The 19931-nt window shown below is 42.6% G+C and overlaps 1 protein-coding gene across 1 annotated transcript; it reads left to right on the forward strand.

The window, feature by feature from the left end:
* The first annotated feature begins 1836 nt into the window (after positions 1–1836).
* On the forward strand, positions 1837–3265 carry LOC135081919 (uncharacterized). The gene is made up of 3 exons (XM_063976702.1): positions 1837–2109; positions 2378–3089; positions 3198–3265. The coding sequence occupies exons 1-3, from the start codon at positions 1837–1839 to the stop codon at positions 3263–3265; spliced, it is 1053 nt and encodes a 350-aa protein (XP_063832772.1).
* Positions 3266–19931: the final 16666 nt, after the last annotated feature.

The raw sequence follows: 19931 nt of genomic DNA on the forward strand, positions 1-19931 counted from the left end.
AATACACTTTACAAAAGATCTACACACGTTTACGAGTAGTTTCAGAAATAACTGCTAGATGTCTCATTCCACTAAGCTGATTGAGCAAATTGTTTTGAATAAGATTTAGTTAACAATACGAAAACTATAGATTTCTTCCCAATAAGCGTAGGTGGAGCTGCATAATTATGAGGAAGTAGAAAGCGTTATATCGCTTTATGAAAAGCTAAGACTTTTTTCTTTGCATGGGCGGACTTGCTTATGCATCCGGTAGGTAGAGTCGCGGTTTGTCAGTAGTAAGTAATTCATTGGTCTTGTTTGTCCATAGTTCCATACCTATACGACAAGACAAGCGAATAGTGCCTGTTCTACATTAATAAACAAGTTCACTTTTAACACACTACGCGCTCTACAAAATGACAAGAGGACATGCGTGTGGCGGACGCTAGAGTCTCCGGGCAGGGCTCAGTGGACTCGAAACACTGATAATACAAGTATTGATATTAATGAATACAATGGTCGTCATATGTATATTTGTATCAATCAATAAATTGGTATCAATCACACCACGACCAACCTCAAATCCGTACAGCTGTTCTATAAAGCTAACTCACCCTGGCCCATTTCCCATCAAAGCAATATTACTTAACCCATATTTTGTAGATAAGTAAATATTTAACACGCGACTATCCTCCACGAACCCGGACGTTCCGAATTGATTCAAGCCGAAATTGGGTCAAACTCGTGACGTGGATTCGGCGTTATTTAAAAACGAATGCTGTTTATTTACACACGAACGCGAACGCACCGGACGCAACAAAGGGTTGTCCTGCGCAGCGCAGGCGGGCGCAGCCTGTGGCGAGGCGCGGGCGGCGCGCGGTCGGCGCTAGTAATAATCGAAACGCTTCTTTTCTACTTCATTCAACGTTAAACTTGAAAAAATCGAATTGCCCTAGATGGGAATAGAACCAACTCTTGCTTTACCATTTTTTTTTAAGTTTTTCTGAAATCAGTATGTCAAGCTCAGGTTGCTGTGTAGGATACACTATATTCTGTATAACCGAGGCAAATGACGACAATGAGTAAATTCCTATAGTATAATTTCTACCTAATTTTTTGCCGCTTTTCTAGAGTCCCCTTGATTCATTTAATTTTGTAAGGAACCAAACGAGAGCTTTTTATTGTGTAATGTGAGAGTGCAGTTTCTACAGAACTTAGTCTTTTTTTTCTGTTTTTAACTAGGTGTATTTTTGTGCAGAGATACAAAATTATTTTATAGTTATATCGCTAACGATAGTAGAAAGAGAATAGATATCCAAGAGTGCAAGTGTGCGAGGGCGGACGCTCGCGACGTCTCCGGGCTGCACCAGCCAGGAGCGGGCCCAGGCCGCGGGGCTGTTGTCGACACCTGAACTTGTTTGATGTTAACAGCAACCTTTTGGTACCTGAACCCGTTGACCTTTTTAAGTTACAATAGCTGCATGAACACAAAAGTCTATTAAAATCATCATTAATCTACGTATAGTATATTTTTAATTCAATTAATGAAAGTTCGTATGTATGATGTACACTTTTTGAAGCTTTATCCTGTCATGTAGATAAAAGGTAGCCTGTAAACTAAGTCTGTATTAAAAGATATTATAGTAAGAAGCTAAATATTGCACAGGCAGGAAATATGAAGATTTATGTGAAAAACACTGACGATTAATTAATTTCCTAAACAAAATACCTATTGTACTCATCCATCCACCTATAATATTGTCTATTGTTGTCCAAGTTTAAATATTCACTTACAAAGTTCAAAGCCCCTGGGTGCCCGATTAGGCGCTTTTTGTTAAAAATGTGTTCGCATTCACAATGCTCCCCTGTGCGCGGCGTATCGAAGCATCGCCTGTATCGGAGCGCGTCGCGTGCCAGCCGCCGCGGCAGTCGGCCCGCGCCTCCCGCCAGCCTCTGCGACCGCCATCACCAAGCGTGCCCCGACCGAAACCTTACCGCGGCATATCTAGAAAATGTTTACAGGAAGCTCCGCGAAGAGCTTTCCGCGCGCAACACAGCTGTACAAGTAGCAGTCGAGTGAAAATGAATGGCCCAAGATCTGATGCGTCCACTTCAACGGATGACCTAAAGGTGTGTTATTAGTAGTGAAACATGCCGTGTAGATAAGGTTAGTACCTATTCACTATACATAAAGGTATAAACATTTATAAACAAATAATTTCGAAAATATGATGTAGTCGTATTGTAACAAGTATGGAGGTAGACCCTCAACAACATTTTTGTTGCAAAATGCCACTATTATTATAATTGAATAAGACGTGAAAGTGTTTGTTGTGACTAGGTAGATTAGATATTTTTGTGTCGACTGAATAACGGATTAATGCTGATCATTTTCCAGGACCGTCCCCTGTGCCTGTTCTACTTCACGCACCCTTTCGGCGTGCTGTCCCCGGAGCCGCCCACCGTGGCCGCGGCGCCCGCGCACGTGGCGCGCGCCTTCCTCAACATGGAGCCCGTGTCACCGCTGCACTTCTGGTCCTCCACCGCCGACTCCTACGACACCAACACCACCGCGTCCTCCGACAAGCTCAGCTTCGACCTCGGCAACGCCAGGGTCCACAAGAACCCGGTCAATCTCGTCAGCGTCGCGAAAACGCGCAAGTGCACCATCGATCTAGGAATACCACGAGACACGATTTCCTCCTCGCTGCTGTCCAGCGACATTTGGTTCAGCTCGGGCTCGAGCTCCAGGAGCTACGAGTACGCGCGGCGCCTGGTCCCGTACAACAGGATCCTGCCGCCTCTGCAGCTCCCGGCGCCGCAGGACACGTCCACGGCCGACAGCTCCGACGACCTGTGGCCGATCAAGTGCATGAACCCCGCGAGGTTCTCGCTCCCGCCGATAAAAATGCCTAAAGCAAAAGTGACCAAAACGAAAACAATAGTGAACAGAGTGATGGATGAAGTATCTAGTGTTGAAAGTGTCTGTCTAAAAGAGGTGAAGTGCAGAAAAATAGTGGGTGTGAAGAAACACAAAAAGCGGACACACGCGGCGCAGCTGAGTGGCGTGCGGCGCATGCTCACGCGCCTCATGCGGCGTGCTGTTAAAGGTGAGTTTTATATTATAATCTTCTTGCATTCTACGCGACTTCTCTATACTTGTACTCTGTCTATGATCGATTGAAACAATTTTGACATTGACTTGTGTTTGTGTGAAGTGGGGCGTAAAGTGTTTTATGTCGAGCACGTGAAAAATAAACATAGGTGTCGTAGGAGTGATCGGTGAACGTTTGCGAGTGCAAAATGGGATACGTGCTGGACAACTGCCCCACGCTGCACCGCTGCTGCAGCAGCGTGCCGCTGCGCGCGGCGGCCATGGGCATCGCGGGCGTGGGGCTGTGCTGGGCGGCGCTGTTCGTGCTGGGCTTCGCGCGCGGGCGCGGCGCCGCGCTGGCGCTGGGCGTGCCGGCCGCGGCCGACGCCGTGCGCCTCCTCAGCGGCGTCTTCGGCGTGCTACTCTGCGCCGTCCACATTCTTCTATTCTTCGCAGCCGTCTTTGAGAGCGACACTCTCTGTGAGGTCTACATCTGGTTCATGATCGTCTTCTGGATCTTCCTGATCCTGTCTGCTGTCATTATTGCGATCGCAGCCGTGGTCGCCGATAAGATACTGTTCGCTTGTATTTTCTTTGTACTGGTGCTTTTATCTGTTTTACTATCTTTTTACTTTACAATAGTGGTCGTTAACTATAGAATGACTCTACCTTAACGTTTTAATTTCGTAAGCTTTAATTATTGCGTTAGATATTGTAGGTAATTATTTAAAAATAAAACTGGAAACAATTCAGTAGTTTTATTGATAAAGTCGGAGGTAAAAAACTAACAAGTTTTTTTTTAACTTGGTGCAATTTTCTCTTAAAAATTATCAACGCATTGTGCGGAATGCGTACGTTTTATAGTTCCAAAGTAAATCGTATCCGTTGGGGAACCGTCACACGAAACCCGTCGGGCGAGTGGCGACTGGTGCCGGGCGCGCGCGTCGCGGCTCGCGCGCGCTGCATTCAGCATCGCCAGCCGCCGTGACACGCCCCTCGTATATAGGTCACCCACTCGCTGCGTCGCTGTCACGATCCACGATCACTATCCTCACTGGTTCCATGATTATGACTCAATAACATAGTAGGTATACTCAGTACTCACAACATTAGTGTCTTATAATAATATATTCCTCCCCTTCGTCACCGTCGTCATTGACGGCCTCAGCTTCGAGATCGATTAATTCATCATCCTCATTGATGCACACTTCTTTTTTAATACCATCACCCCTAGTATCTATATCCATAGCAAACCCAAGGGAATCCACCACCTCATAATTAAAATTGACTTGTGATGAGATAGAGCCATCCCTCACTCCTTTTATAGCTCTCAGTATTTCCATTTTAACGGTCAGTTTTTCGTCTTCATTCATTTTTCTGAAAGACGGTATCAGAGACATGAGGAAGTGTTTGTCCTCGTCGATGTCTTCGAGGTGGACGCACGAGGAGGAGTGCTTGAGCTTCCTCCTCTTGGCGGGCGGCGCGGACAATGGCGCGAGTGGCGGCGCGGACAATGGCGCGAGAGGCGGCGCGGACAATGGCGCGAGAGGCGGCGCGGGTACCGACGGCGCGGGCTCCGACGCAGTCTCCGGCGCGGGCTCCGGCGCGTGCGTCGTCGCAGGCGGCGGCGCGGGCGACGGCGCGGGGCCGTCCTCCGGCTCGCTGTCGCCGGCCTGCAGGTGCGGCAGCAGGAAGGCCATGTGGTGGTAGTACACGTACACTTTTTTCTTGATGTTGAGCCCCTCGCTGATTTTCTTTTCTATCTCCACATGCCGTTTCCAGGTGTCCCGCAGATTGCGCCATTTCTTCATTAAATCTGAAACTAAAGAGATAAACATTACTAAAGAGTTGGTCCAAAAAACCCACAATTTATTGGGACTAAATGGGTACCTATCAGTAGATACCAACCATGGTATGTGTATGTACATTCATGATGTATTGTGTATCATCCACACTCCACCGAAAGCTTAATGTCGAAATCAAATGGGGTTTATGATATACTAGCTTTTGCCCGCGGCTTCACCCGCGTGAAATTTCGTTTGTCACAGATTTATGTATGTAATTCTGGGTTATAAACAATAATACTGTATAGTTTCATCAAAATCCGTTCAGTAGTTTTTGCGTGAAAGAGTAACAAACATCCAGACATCCAAACTTTCGCATTTATAATATTACTCGTAGTAGGATCTACCAAATCACCACAATTGCCGAACGGTGAAGGGGTCGAACCGTGGCGTGGGTCGAACTAGCCGCGACGGTATCCTTCCGTTTGGCCAAATTACTTTTCGCCAAATTTCACTTCGCAAACAACTTATCGCCAAAGTTTCATTTCTCAAATGAACTTTTAGAGTAGGCGCACACCGTTGATTTTTAGTTGGCCGATAGTTGTGCCCGATTTTTTTAAACTGTATGAAGAATCGGCCAAATCGAATCGGCGTAGTGTGCACACTCCCATACATGCCCATACTGATCAATTGCCCGACTAAACTATCGGCCGACGAAAAATCAACGGTGTGCGCCTACTCTTAGCAACTGTACTTTTCGCAACTAATTCATTTAGTCAAATTATCATTTGGCCAAATTTTACTTGGCAAATGTTTTAAATACAGCAAATGTTTTATTTTGCCAAATATTATATTCCAAATAATTTGTTTGGTCAAATTGACACTTCACATACCTACTTACCCACCGTTACCCACAAATCAAAGCATAGGCACATGATCATGGTTTTCACCAAAATGTTATGTAAAACAAAGAGATTGCAGAAAACAGTATGGTTGCAGAAAGTAGGTAGGTATTGCAGAAAATAGTAGGTTAGGTTAGAATAGTGACCATTAACGCGCGAAGGCGAGCGAAGCGTGCCGCGGTAGCGGCCGCCGAGCGCTAGAATCACCTTCATTGTTAATGAAAATTGAAATTTCGATAAAAATAATGAAATATGAAAATTAATATAGATTTTTTTTATATTAACTACCCACGAAACAAAATAATAACCACAAGCTTATTTGTATTCCATTCTATGCACTAATCAAATTATTTTGTAAATTGTTTATCGTGAAATATTTTTGCCAAATGAAACATAATTATGGCAAAACATACTTTGCCAAACAATAATTTGGTGAACAATAATAATTATGCCAAAAACGACATTTGCGAATTAAAAAATTGCAATAAGTTGTTTTTCCAAATGAAAATTTGCGAAACGTTGTTTGCGATGTGATAATTTGGGAAACGTTTTTTGGCCAAACATTAGTAATCCGAGGAACGCAGGTTCGAATCCCGCCGCTTGACTTTTTTGGTGAGCCCACTTGTGACACAAGCACATTTAGCTTAGCGCAAACAGAGAAAAAGAAGTAATAAATTCCATGCGCGATACGAGCTTTACAAATTATTTGAACCTTGTTATTTTTTCCGTTTTAGTATAACTGCATTTTAGGATAAAAGCTTGTTTTTAAAAAGTTTTTTTTTTAAATTATAATTTCTTGTTCTAATGGGAGGTACCTAACTACTTGCGTTTTGGTCCCTTAAAAAGTGTTAGATAGCCCATTTATCGAGAAAGGCTATATGAAAAATGTTGTAAAAACGGGTTTTCACGCGTACGAAGACGCGGGTACAGCTAGTAATAAATACCTATTTATGTAAAATTTCAAACAGCACATTTTTTGCGTTCTCATTTTCTTGGGATCCTGTTATTTATACACACTAAAAATGAAATAAAAACCTGCATTAAAAACCGGCCAAGTGCGTGTCGGACTCACGCACAAAGGGTTCCGTACCATTGAGTTATGAAATTAATTTTTTTTTTTTAATTTAAGTTATTTGTATGATTACGCGGTAATAAGCTGTTTACGATTTACGAGGTATTAAAAAAACTACTTACTAGATCTCGTTCAAAACAATTTTCGTTGGTAGTTTTTATAGTAATGTACCTACATCATATATTTTTTTTAGATTTTTCATTTTCTTATTTTAGAAGTTAGAGGGGGGGGACCAACTTTTTTCCACTTTGGAAGCGTCTGTCACGCAAACTATTCGGTTTAGAAAAAAAAGTATTTTAGAAACCTCGATAATTATCATTTTTGAAGACCTATCCATAGATACCCCACCCCCACTTTGAGTTTCAGTTCTAAGTATGGGGAGCCCCCAATATTTATTATTATTTTTTTATTTTTGCATCAAAATCATAATGCGGTTCACAGCATACATCTACTTACCAAGTTTCAACAGTATAGCTCTTATAGTTTCGGGAAAAAATGGCTGTGACATACGGACGGACAGACGGACGGACAGACAGACAGACATGACGAATGACTTCAAAAACTGAAAAGACAATTAAACAAAAACTATAATAGGTGGACATTCTTGCACTACCTATTCACTTTTCAAAATCCTGAAAAAACAAAATACCTACCATGTCTTTTCTTGGGACTCAATCAAACTATCTATCTCTGCATCGAATTTCATCTCAATCGGTTCAGCGGTTTTAGTAGTTGTGGTTTTAGCGTGTCAGAATCTCGACTCATTCGCATTTTTTATGTGTAGGTAGGTACCTACTTGCTACTATTATTTATTCTGAAACTATTACCACAACATTTCTATTTTGTGCTACTTAGCATGGATGGGTGTAGGACCAGGTAGGTATACTACTTACCTTTGATATCTTTGTCTTCTCTAGAATAACTGTGCCAATCTGGGAACACCTCTTTTGCTACTTCGTGCCATATTTTGATCTTGAAATGTGTGTTATTCCTATCGGAGCTGTCCTTCGCGTACAAAACCGGCCATTTCTCTACTTCTTTGATTATGGCGAGAGGGTGTATTTCCTCTAAAATTTTCTTCGCCTTTGACTTCATTTTTGTGTTATATTTGAGATATTGTTCGAAGTACGACATTTGGCTCGGTAATAATTATTCCTAGTGTTGTTTGTTTTGGCGGTGTTATTTCATGGCCAACAACATGCAGCAGCGCCAGTGGGGCAGACGAGGCGCGTGGCATGCGGCGGCCGAGCTCCTCCGATCGTGCACGATGACGCACGAGCGCACTCAACTCGCAGCGCAAGCTACACCATCTTGTTTTTTTGTCGCGGAATCACGGACAACAATAAATGTTTCACTAACGTCACTTAACCCTAAGTATCAGCTTAGGTGAAGTAGTACACTTTTAGGTAAAATAATTATTCACTAAAGAATTGTGTGTTGGAAATAAACTATATGCGTTTCTTGAAGAATTATTATTAGATAACGTCGCACTATCAAACCAGTTTCGTGTCGCGTGGCGGCGTACGGACTGCGGGCGGAGGCCGGAGTCAGACGATTGCGAAGCGACGCGGACGACGGGCAGGGGGGGCCGCCCGGCCCGCGCCGAGCTGCTTCGGTCTGCAACCACCACGACGGATCTTTTGTTATCGGTGCGGTGGCTGACGGTTTACATTTGATATTTGTCGAATTCTGATAAGTAGTTTAGAAGTTACGAGGGAACAGATGAACATACATACCTACATACCTACATAGCCTGTCAAAATCATAACCCTCCTTTTGCTTTGCCGTAGTAGGGTAAAAAGTGACTGGCAGAGGGCTACATAGACTATCCTGACAAGGCTGGGGTCTGCTACGAGACGAAGCCTACGAAAGACAAACATAAGCTTGCGGAGTCTCCCGGCTGTAGCTACGATATGGGATTTAAAAGTTAGTCTGGAATCTATAGTAATGCCTAGATATTTAATTTCATCAGTCGAAGACAGTGGTGAACAGTTACAAGGTAGGTCAGATAGAAGGGGGTGAGTATTGGCGATTAATCGAAGACCACTAAGGGTATTTGTTGGGATTTTGTTAATGGAGAACGTCATATTATGAGATTTTTTTACGTTGAGCATTAGAAGGTTTTTTTTATACATATAAGGTCACCCCCAAAAGACAGACGAAATTTTAATAGGGCATCTAATTATATTAGAAAAATTGGATCCTAGCATTAAAACCAAAAAAATAGGCTAGTTTCTGTTTTTACTTTTCCTAACAAACTAAATAATATTTTTAAGAGCATCTTGTACTTAATTTGGTTTATCGGCCCTCTCTGTCATTTTCACATTATTTTTACTTATGCTGCTGGACGTGACGTCCTTCTAGGTACACGGATGCACTGTCTGGCACGATCGATGCCATGCCTCCGGACCGCACTGAGCACTTCGGGTTCACTCGATATAACATCAAATAAAATTGTAATAAAAAAAACTTTTTTAAAAACAAGCTTTATCCTGAAATGCAGTTGTACTAAAACGAAAAAAATAATTGTATGCTTGGTTCAAAGAATTGGATGGGAATGGGATGGGATGGGAACAAGGATGGGAAGGGAGCAGAGATCGTTGATGTACACCAGGAAAAGCGTGGGGCCGATTAAAAGTCCGAACACCTTACTTTTTCACGAAAACACAGCAAATGTTCGACTGGCGTTTGAGAAAAAGTAGCTTTCTTTCAGCTTTTACACAAAGAAGCAGTTACGTTTTGATTTCGTTTGAACTAGCTGTCAAAACGACACCGCGATACGAATTTGTCCAAACAGCTGATGTTCGTTAGTCATCCAGTTGTAGTTGAAAATATTTAGCGCAATCCGGGCACTGTTCTGATTTCTTCATTACATCAGAGAATAAGTGTTAATAAAAATATTTTAATTAATAAAACCATTGTACTCTGCACTCGGCACCGTCTTGTGAAAATTTGGTCCTCTTCGTGTCCATCCAAAGACACCTCATAATTTTGGCTAGAAGAGGCGAGGACCGACCTTCACGACTCTTGACTAAATTAGGGAATGCCTTGAGCGTTAGAGCTTAGCCATTTGTGAAGGTGAATGTCAATGAAATGTCACAAATGTAATCAGTGTCGATCGCTTCTGCGGCGTAGCAGTTTTTTTATTTTTTTTTATTTGGCTTACAAAACTGGGTACAATCAAATAATTATCATGCAAAAGTAAGTAATGAATGTAAAATCAATTCATACTGATTTACCCTACTCGATGTAAGCACAGCATGCATATAAAAGTAATTAATTAAACCACCTTAAATTAAGAATATTACACAGATAAACCAGATCTTACATTTACACAGAACTAAACAAAATTTAGACTAATTTTAGACTATTTTAAATCAAGAATAGCCGTATTGATACGGCGCTTGGCGGAGACGAGAGAACCAAAAAATATGTCAAAGACAAAACGCATAGAATTGTAGCAAGTACACATGCGATGTAACGGGGAGTGCTGACCGAGTCGCGTCCTGCACGGAGGGATAGAAAACGTCTTTCGATTTTGCACGCGGCTGCTACTACGAGGTACGGCAAATTTTAAACGTTCCAGTATATCCGGGGCATCGATAAGACCATTAACGACCTTGAAAAGGAAAAGTAAATCAGAAGCTTTCCTACGGATGTGCAATGGAGTAAGACCATAGTGTGAAAGGCGAGCCTCATAGGACTGTAGTGAACGACACATGTTATCTGAATAGCTAAGATGATACAAGAAGCGTTTTTGTACAGTTAGAGAGTTGTGTAATGTATGTACCTAGTAGTGTTTAGTATTTACGTATTTAGTTTAGGGAAGAAAATGGAAAAGTAATACAAAAAATATCCATACAAAGCTTCTTCAAACATCGTTATATTTTCTGCTGTACTCCATTTCATAACTATTTTTGTGTTTTTTTATTTCAAAATCAAATTAAAAATAATAAGCAATTAAAATCGATGCATGTTCCCTATTGAATAAAAACAAAAGTATCAATAATTAAAAAAAGTAGCTCACTTGGGGTCAACACCCACGAACAGCCTGTATAATAATATGTACCTACCTACTGTGGTGAGAGTGAGCACCTACGTTCTAAAAGGAACCCCCCTGCAAAATTTGAGACTCCTAGCACTTGCAGTTTCTTAGATTTCATGATGAATCAGTGAGTCAGTCAGCCAGTGACCTTTCTCTCTTATAAGATGTAGAGTCACACTTACCTACACAATTATTAAGAGATTAAAAATAACGCATTTTATATCATCAGGAAGATTTATTTTATTATTATTATTTATTAAAGATTAGTAGTAATTTGTTATTGCACAAATCTATATCTATACTTCTATACTAATATTATAAATGTGAAAGTAACTCTGTCTGTCTGTCTGTCTCGCTTTCACGCCTAAACCACTGAACCGATTTTGATGTGGCATAGAGATAGTTTGAGTCCCGGGAAAGGACATAGGATAGTTTTTATCCCGGTATTTGAAACAGGGACGCACAGTTTTTCTGTGACAGACAAAATTCCACGGCGGGCGGAAAGCCCCTCGTAATAAGCTAAATATGCTTGTATCATGAGTGAGCTCACGACAATAGTCGAGTGGCGCCGGGGACCGAACCCGCGTTCCCCGGATCACGAGTCGGCCAGACCGACCCCTTTACCGTTCGGCTATCGTGGCGTAACTAGTGATGGTCAACTCGAGTAAGTAACTCGAGTTAACTCGATTTGGGCGTAACTCGAACCCACTCGAGTTGAATTCTCTCTGACTCGAGTTCGTATCGTAAACCGAATGGATCCGACATGGACCGAAGATTGCCGATCATTTGAGTGTTGAGACTATGTTCATTTGAAGTTAACTTTAAACTGCCGGTTATTGTTGTAGATTTTCGTGTTTTATGTTCTGTTTTTGAAAAATACCAAGTGATAATAAATATAAATATTTTTTTAAATTAAAATTCAAGCCAAAAATCCATGAATAAATTATTATACTTCAAACAATATTTTTTTCTTTCTTACTTTAGTTAGTATGATTCTCCCAATACATTATAAATGATATTTTTTTAAATGTTAATACGAATCTGAGGGAATAAACTGGTTGTTACGAACGGCCTCCTTTTAAGTCTATGTTTTTATAATTTTATTTTTTTCTATGGTTTGTCTTCTTGTCATCTGTCTGTCGCTTCTTTATCCCTGTATTCCTGTATGTTCCTTTTTTTCCTTAATATAGCCCTTTCCCTGAGCCCGGGTATCATTTTTTAGTCCTTTTTATCCCAATTCCTAACATTTTGGTCCTTCTTCCGGCAAAATTTATAAAAAAAAATTCAAAATTTTTCCCCTTCATTTTTTCGCTTACCAGCTATGATAACTCGGGCTCAAAGAAAAGCGCAAGGTAATAAATCGGGTATGGCCGAGGCTACGCAGCCCATACGGGGCTCTCCTCACGCCGCCGCACCCGACCCCGCACCAGTCGCGACCGCCCCCGCGGCGGCCGCCGACGCGGCATCTGTTACAGGGTCATCCTGCTCATCGGCCACAGTTCGTGCACGCACCCTCGCCGCGCAGGCTAAGTTTGCTCGCAGAGCTGCCGACGCAGAGCGAGCGCGCGCGGAAGAGGAACGCGTGCGTGCCGCCGAGGAAAGAGCGCGGGTAGAAGCTGCCGAAGCCGTGGCGCGTGAGCTTGAACTTCAAGCGGAACTCGCCCACATTGAAGCCAGTGCCAGCCGTTCTGGTTCCAGTCTCCGCAGTAGCCGTGTTGACGTCACGGAGTGGCTAGAGAAATCGGCGCCTCCAAAACAAGCTTCGCTTACCAGCAGGTTTGCCTCTCTGGGCGCGCCTACCCCTGCGCGCCCAGGTAAATCTGCCTGTGTACCTGTTTTAGTGCAACCTGGAGCTGCCACCCAGGATGCGCCTACTCCTGCGCATCCCGGCCGTTCCGCCTCTAAGGTTGCCGCGCCTCTCGACCCAACCCTCCTGCCCGCCGCTCCCAGTGTCCCGCAGGAACCCGTCCTGCCTGTACGCGCGCCCGGCCCGGCGTTGATGAAGCCGAGCTGCGGCGCTCCAGCGGTAAATACTACTCCGTCAGACTTTCTAATATTAGCTGAAACTATCCAAAATCTTGCTCATAGCAAGGATAATTATTCTGATAGGCCTTTGCCTCATTTTGATGGCAAAATATACGACTGGCTTTCCTTTAAACGAGCCTACGACGCTTCTGCGCCGTCTTATAGCTCTATTGCTAATATATCTCGTTTAAATACAGCGTTGTTTGGCCCAGCACGAGATGCGGTTGGTGCCCTACTAGCCACAGCGTACGAGCCTAATGAAATTCTGTCGGTTTTGGAGTTGCACTATGGTAGGCCTGAACTGATTGTACTGCATGAGGTTGCAGCTGTCCGATCTCTGCCCAAGGTCAACACTGAAGGTAGGGATTTGCAGTTCTTTGCCGGCCGTGTACGCAGCTGCGTTTCTGTTATAAAATTTCTTGATCATGCTGCCTACCTAGAGTCACCAGAACTTTTTAACACACTTCTACTCAAATTGACCCCCGCGCTGCGTTCACGGTGGAAAGACTACGCAAAGACCCGCTTTCACTTGGGCTTGGGTACGAAGCTGGAGCTACTTGCAGATTTTTTGGCGGAGGAAGTAACTACAGAGCTACAGTTCGGTGCAATTACAGAAGCCTACTTATCCGAACGGCCAGTAAACAAATCGTTTTGCACCACAGCCATAGGTTCTTCGCCATCTGTAAATAATCATCCACAATCTGTAAATAGTAAACCAAATTGCATTTATTGTCAACAACCACATTTGATTGACAACTGTCAAAAATTTTGTCATCTAGACATTATGTCAAAATTAAATTGGGTCCGTAAGGAAAAAGTTTGCACTCGGTGCTTGAAAAAAGGTTCTCACAGCTATAGGTCGTGTAATCCAAAAACTCTTTGCCAAATCTCAGGTTGTAAATATAGACATCACAAGCTTCTGCACCAATCTGAGTCAGTAAATACACACACAACTGTTGAAACAAATGTTGTCAATGTAGAGCCCGAAGCATCTTGTTCTTACACGCCAGTAGATCCTAATAGCGAAACAGTTGCACACTCTGCTTCAGGAGGCCCTTTGAAAGTACTTCTGAAGGTCATCGCCGTAACAGTGAGTGGCCCGAAAGGTTCCGTAGATACTTACGCTCTTCTCGATGACGGCTCGTCCAGTACGTTTATTGATGCAGAAGTGGCAAACCAGATAGGAGCCTGTGGACCTAAGACTAAAATCAGGTTGGACTGTATGGGTGGACTGTCAAAATTAGCTGAAACAGAGTACGTAGATTTTTATATTAAGGGCCAACATGAATCGGAAACGCACGAAATAACTAAGGCTCGATCTATTTCTGGACTCGGTATTTCCAGTCAGTCTGTTATTCAAGAGGATATTAAGCATTTGTGCGTTCCTAATGTGATTTATACAAATGCTGAGCCGAAACTAATTATCGGTATTGACAATTGGAATTTACTTATACCTAGAGAAGTGCGCCAAGGCACCAAGTTACAACCTGCCGCATGTCTAACGCCTTTAGGTTGGGTCGTTTTCGGTTGCACATCGAGCCGTACTAAACCGATATCCTTTATAAACCATAGCATGATAGGTGATGAATTCACAGAAATCGAAAACATGATTCGCGACAATTATAAATTAGAATCAATCGGTATTGTCAAACGCCAAAAACGTTCATCGGCAGACGAGCGCGCCACAAAGATTCTAGAGGACACCGCCCGTCGCACGGTGGATCGAGCCCATACAAGGTGTTGGACATGGTGCTTTAAATGCAACTACTTAAAACAAGATTGATTTGCATATAAATTGAAAGATGAGACTTCATTCTATCAAATATCACTAATATCAAGTCATGATCTACTATCATAGTTATGTGGTGCGACCGTAAAGTGAACAAAGTCAAAATCATGGATTTTCTGACTTCTGTTTGTATTGTCAATTTATCCAATTTCGTTCACTGGTTTTATGTTATTACTTATTAATGTATTATCTTATACCTTTATCTTAATCTGTGTGTTAAAATGAGTGCCTAAAAAACTTCTAGCTTGGCTATTTTGACGTATTTTTAAAAGGTATTTTTTTTAATGAAAACTGCGTGTTTTAGTTGACATCTTGGGCGATCTTTAACAAACCATGAATGAGAGATGATAGATGACAACGTGGGCGATATTATTACTCAGTTTTTAGACCCTTATTCATCCCTATTTTCGAGAAAATCACAAAAAACTAAATAAAAGCGCCTCATTTTTCCGCATAGCAAAATTAACTTAGGTAAAATTCGTTACACTAAAATAATGTCAGGTAAACCAAAGATGTTTATTTTGGTTTATGAGTTGTTTATCGTGTGCAATTCAGTAAAAATACTCATTAAAATGAAAAACCTCAAGTCAAATAGAGATTTGTATGCATTATTAAAAACCACGATGAAAGATCGCGCTAGTTCTTTAGCTAGGATACTAGAGCTGTTTTCGCATACACTCTCTTCAGATAAACAGAGGTAAGTACTAACGTAGTTAATACTTTATGAACATAAAGAAATACTATAAAACAGATATAGTAAAAAAATCATATTGTCATCATCTCAAAAGATTGTCGTTGAATTTAGTACATACCATACATACATTTTGTATGTATTTTTTTCTTCATTTATGATTGTGTTAGGTAGGTACTGAGTTACACATTTTATTTATCAGATAACTATAAAAAAAAAACAATAATTTCATTGACATTGTTTGTCGCAAGAAGAAGTAGTGTCATTATAATGAGCACCAGTTTTTAGCTACAAACGTAGATTGGCTTAGGCAATCTGTTGATTGGAGTCAGTTTTGTAGTCCGCTAAGTCCCTATAAAATTGCATTAGTATGTATCTAACAGCTAACAGAATATAAAATCAAGCTCGACAAAATCGAACAAAGTGATTGTGTGCAATGAAAAATCAGGCGTTTGCAAAAACATTTCTTTCATAAGTTTAACACTTAATGAGAATAAATTTAGAGTATTGTTAGATTATGTATCTAACAGTTAACAGAATATGAAAACAAGCTCGACAAAATCGAACAAAGTGATTGTGTGCAATGAAAAATCAGGCGTTTACAAAAATATTTCTTTAATAATTTTAACACTTAATGAGAATAAATTTAGAGTATTGTTAGACTATGTTACTCTTTAAATATGGAAACAGACCAAAATGAGTGAGTATTTGCTTTTAATTGAACAATAAATACAAGTTTTTCATCACTATATTTTAAGATTTTTTTTCACTTATATTAATTGCCATCTAATAAGTAAAATCTATCACATTAGAAAGATAAACTTGTCAACCTTACACTGTAAAAATTTGAAGTTACTACGTTGACGCAATCTCATTTTATTTTAAAAACACTGAGTAAGGAAGCGATGTCCAACGCTTTGTATGGGCTCGATCCAGTGTGCGTCGTCTGCCTGATGGACAGTTCGAAGTTGGTTTGCTTTGGCAATCTGATCACCATGAAATTCCTAATAGTTACCCTTTAGCTCTATCACGATTCAATAGTTTGGAAAAACGGTTCCAAAAGGATGAAGCCTACGCTGCTCTTTACAGGGAAAACATTCACGCTATGATTGATAAAGGCTATGCGGAGCCATGTGCCATGACCACTGACTCTTCAAGGGAGTGGTACCTTCCCCATTTCGGAGTCGTGAACCCTAATAAGCCCGGTAAGTTACGGGTTGTCCATGATGCTGCTGCCTGTGTCCAGGGAACTAGTCTTAATTCCCTTTTATTGAGTGGTCCTGATCTATTGTCGTCGCTCATTGATATAATTTACCGGTTTCGAGAAGATGAGGTTGCCATGACAGCTGATATCAGGGAGATGTTTCCTCAAATTAAGATTAGATCCCAGGACAGGGATGCACAGCGTTTCTTGTGGCGTGATTCTCCCAATTTGCCGATCTCAATATTTCGCATGTCTTCTATGATCTTCGGCGCTGCATCCAGCCCGTTTACAGCACTTTATATTAAAAACAAAAATGCAGAGGAGAATCGAAATTCATTCCCTGAAGCCGCTCATGCTATCGTCCACGACACTTATATGGACGATTATATAGGTAGTGTAGACCAAGTTGAAAAAGCGGCTCACTTAGCAAAAGATATCGTGGATGTACAAAAGCGAGCTCATTTTGAAGTTCGTGGTTGGGTATCGAATAAACCTGAGGCTCTCGCTCTTGTGCCTTCCGAACTTAAGCTTGTAAATAATACTTCTGTAGATATTAGTAATCATCAGCAAAGCGTGCGTACACTTGGCCTTATTTGGTACCCCATATCTGATCAGCTCGGTTTTAATACCGCTGCTTTAAAACCTTTCGCTTTGCCATCTAAGATCACTAAACGCAACGCGCTTTCCGTACTAATGCGTGTATTTGACCCACTTGGTATGCTTGCTCCAATCACTATTAGAGGTCGCATCATTTTCCAAGTATTGTGGCGTAGGAAAGTAGAATGGGACGAAGCTCTGCCTCAGGATTTGCTTTCTCAGTGGATGGCTTGGCTTTCATTAATGTCATCGGCTGTTGAGCTTCGTATTCCTCGTTGGCATTCCAGGGTAGCTAACTTGCTAGAGCGCGAATTGCATGTATTTTGTGATGCCAGTGAGCATGCTTATGTTGCGGTAGCTTATTGGCGCCTACTTTTTGCTGATAATCAAATTCAACTTTCATTCATATGTAGCAAATCAAAAGTTTCACCTTTAGCCCCTACAACGATTTCTCGCTTAGAATTACAAGCTGCTATGGTTGCTGCTCGCTTAGCTTCATCAATATGTGAAGCTCACAAGTACAAGCCAGTGCGCAGGTTTTTTTGGACGGACTCAAAGAATGTTCTTGCTTGGCTACGAAGTGACGCGCGGTCATATCTTCCTTTTGTTGCGCACCGCCTGGCAGATATTTTGGAGCTTTCCACCATTGATGAGTGGCGTTGGGTTCCAACTGTGTTGAATGTCGCTGACGATGCCACCCGTCCTAACTCAAATACTCCCCTTCCTAACAGTAGATGGATTGAAGGTCCAGAGTTTTTGAAAGCCCCGTCTAGTGACTGGCCTGTTGAAATTTCTACCAGTGGGCACTTTAACACTGACGAGCTAAAACCAAGCGCTAGAATTAACCTCATTAACGTAGGTCATATTTCAACCACATCCATTATTCCATCTGTCATACCTTTGTGTGCGGATCCGTTCCGCTTCAGCCAATGGCTGCGTTTGCTCCGCTCTACAGCGCGCGCGCATTTGTACATCAGGAGCTTGAAAGGTAGAGCTAGTGTGTGCGCCTCAACCTCCCACGCTCCTGGCTCTGTTAGCTCTACTAAACTTATGCCGCTGTCTGCCGATGATATGTACATCGCCCGGTCTCACATCTTTCTCCAGGCCCAAGTGGACTCCTTTCAAGAAGAAATGGCTGCTATACGCCAAGGTTTGCCAATTCCTCGGCAAAGCAAGCTGCAAAAGCTTCATGTGGTCCTTGGGGAGGACGGCCTACTGAGACTCTCAGGGCGTGTGGGAGTAATTACCGGCGTGCCAGATGCAATGAATTTTCCTATTATCTTGGATGGAACTCATCAAGCCGTGCGACTACTAATTGAGCACGAGCACCGTCGACTAGCCCATGGCAATAATGAAACCGTCGTGAACGAGCTACGCCAGGAGTTTTTCATCTTAAACCTTAGAAGCACCGTCAGATCTGTGGGGCACAGGTGTCAATTTTGCCGTATCAGGAAAGCAACCGCTGTGATTCCTCCTATGGGAAATCTACCTGCTTCCCGTCTAACCCACCATTGTCGTCCTTTCACGTGTGTTGGACTAGATTACTTCGGCCCCGTCCAGGTGACGATTGGCAGGCGGCACGAAAAACGGTATGTCGCTTTGTTTACGTGCCTGACGACCCGGGCAGTTCATTTGGAAGTTGTGCACGATCTGTCAACTGACGCCGCGATAATGGCTTTACGTCGGTTTGTAGCCCGTCGAGGCACGCCTAAGGAGATCTGGTCGGATAATGGAACTAGCTTTGTTGGAGCGACGAAATTCCTTCGCGAGCTCTACGGTCCAAAATTGAACGACTTCACTGTGAACAACGGAATAGAATGGCGTTTCATACCGCCTTCGGCGCCCTCAATGGGCGGAGCTTGGGAGCGCTTAGTGCGTTCCGTTAAAACGGCCCTTAAAGTGATCCTCAAAGACAGAGCCCCTAAAGAACCGATATTCACCACCCTTCTCGTTGAGGCGGAGGCAATCGTGAATTCAAGGCCACTAACGCACGTTTCGGTTGGACAAGAAGGTAACGAAGCTCTCACACCATTTCATTTTCTGATCGGGACTTCCTCAACGGGAAACCATCATGTTGGCGCCGTCCCTCAAGACTTGTATGGTAGAACCGCTTGGAGGAAGACTGTGAGACTGGCGGATCTCTTTTGGCAGAGGTGGCTGAAAGAATACCTTCCAACCCTCGTTCCTCGGCGCAGCGGCAGCGAGGTTGAAGGAACCCCTCTCAGTGTGGGTGACCTCGTCCTTATTGTTGACGGGAATTTGCCGCGGGGAACTTGGCCCAGAGGTCGAGTAAAGAAACTGTTTCCGGGTGGAGATAACGTTGTTAGAGTGGCCGAGGTCTCCACAGCGGGAGGGGTGTTACGAAGACCGTTAAGAAAACTTGTTCGGTTGCCTGTCTGAAGGCCGTTGTATATACATATGTACATCCCATTTTAAGGCCGGTCGTATCAATCTCTCCCGCTCTCACTCCTTTCCTTCGTATTCTATCATTGTTGAGAGAGAGGGAGAGATGTTACGAACGGCCTCCTTTTAAGTCTATGTTTTTATAATTTTATTTTTTTCTATGGTTTGTCTTCTTGTCATCTGTCTGTCGCTTCTTTATCCCTGTATTCCTGTATGTTCCTTTTTTTCCTTAATATAGCCCTTTCCCTGAGCCCGGGTATCATTTTTTAGTCCTTTTTATCCCAATTCCTAACACTGGTAAAAATAAGTAAAAAACTGACTTGTCCATCCAGTTAACTCGAGTTAC

The sequence above is a fragment of the Ostrinia nubilalis genome, chromosome 20 (assembly GCF_963855985.1).
Source record: "Ostrinia nubilalis chromosome 20, ilOstNubi1.1, whole genome shotgun sequence".
In the NCBI taxonomy this organism is placed as follows: Eukaryota; Metazoa; Arthropoda; class Insecta; order Lepidoptera; family Crambidae; genus Ostrinia; species Ostrinia nubilalis.

What these genes read in the sequence shown, in the direction of transcription:
- LOC135081919 (XM_063976702.1), top strand. Translation starts at nt 1,837, where the DNA reads ATGCTCCCCTGTGCGCGGCGTATCGAAGCATCGCCTGTATCGGAGCGC. An exon ending in CTTCAACGGATGACCTAAAG is followed by an intron (nt 2,110 to 2,377) that starts GTGTGTTATTAG and finishes ATCATTTTCCAG; the next exon opens with GACCGTCCCCTGTGCCTGTT. An exon ending in CATGCGGCGTGCTGTTAAAG is followed by an intron (nt 3,090 to 3,197) that starts GTGAGTTTTATA and finishes GTTTGTGTGAAG; the next exon opens with TGGGGCGTAAAGTGTTTTAT.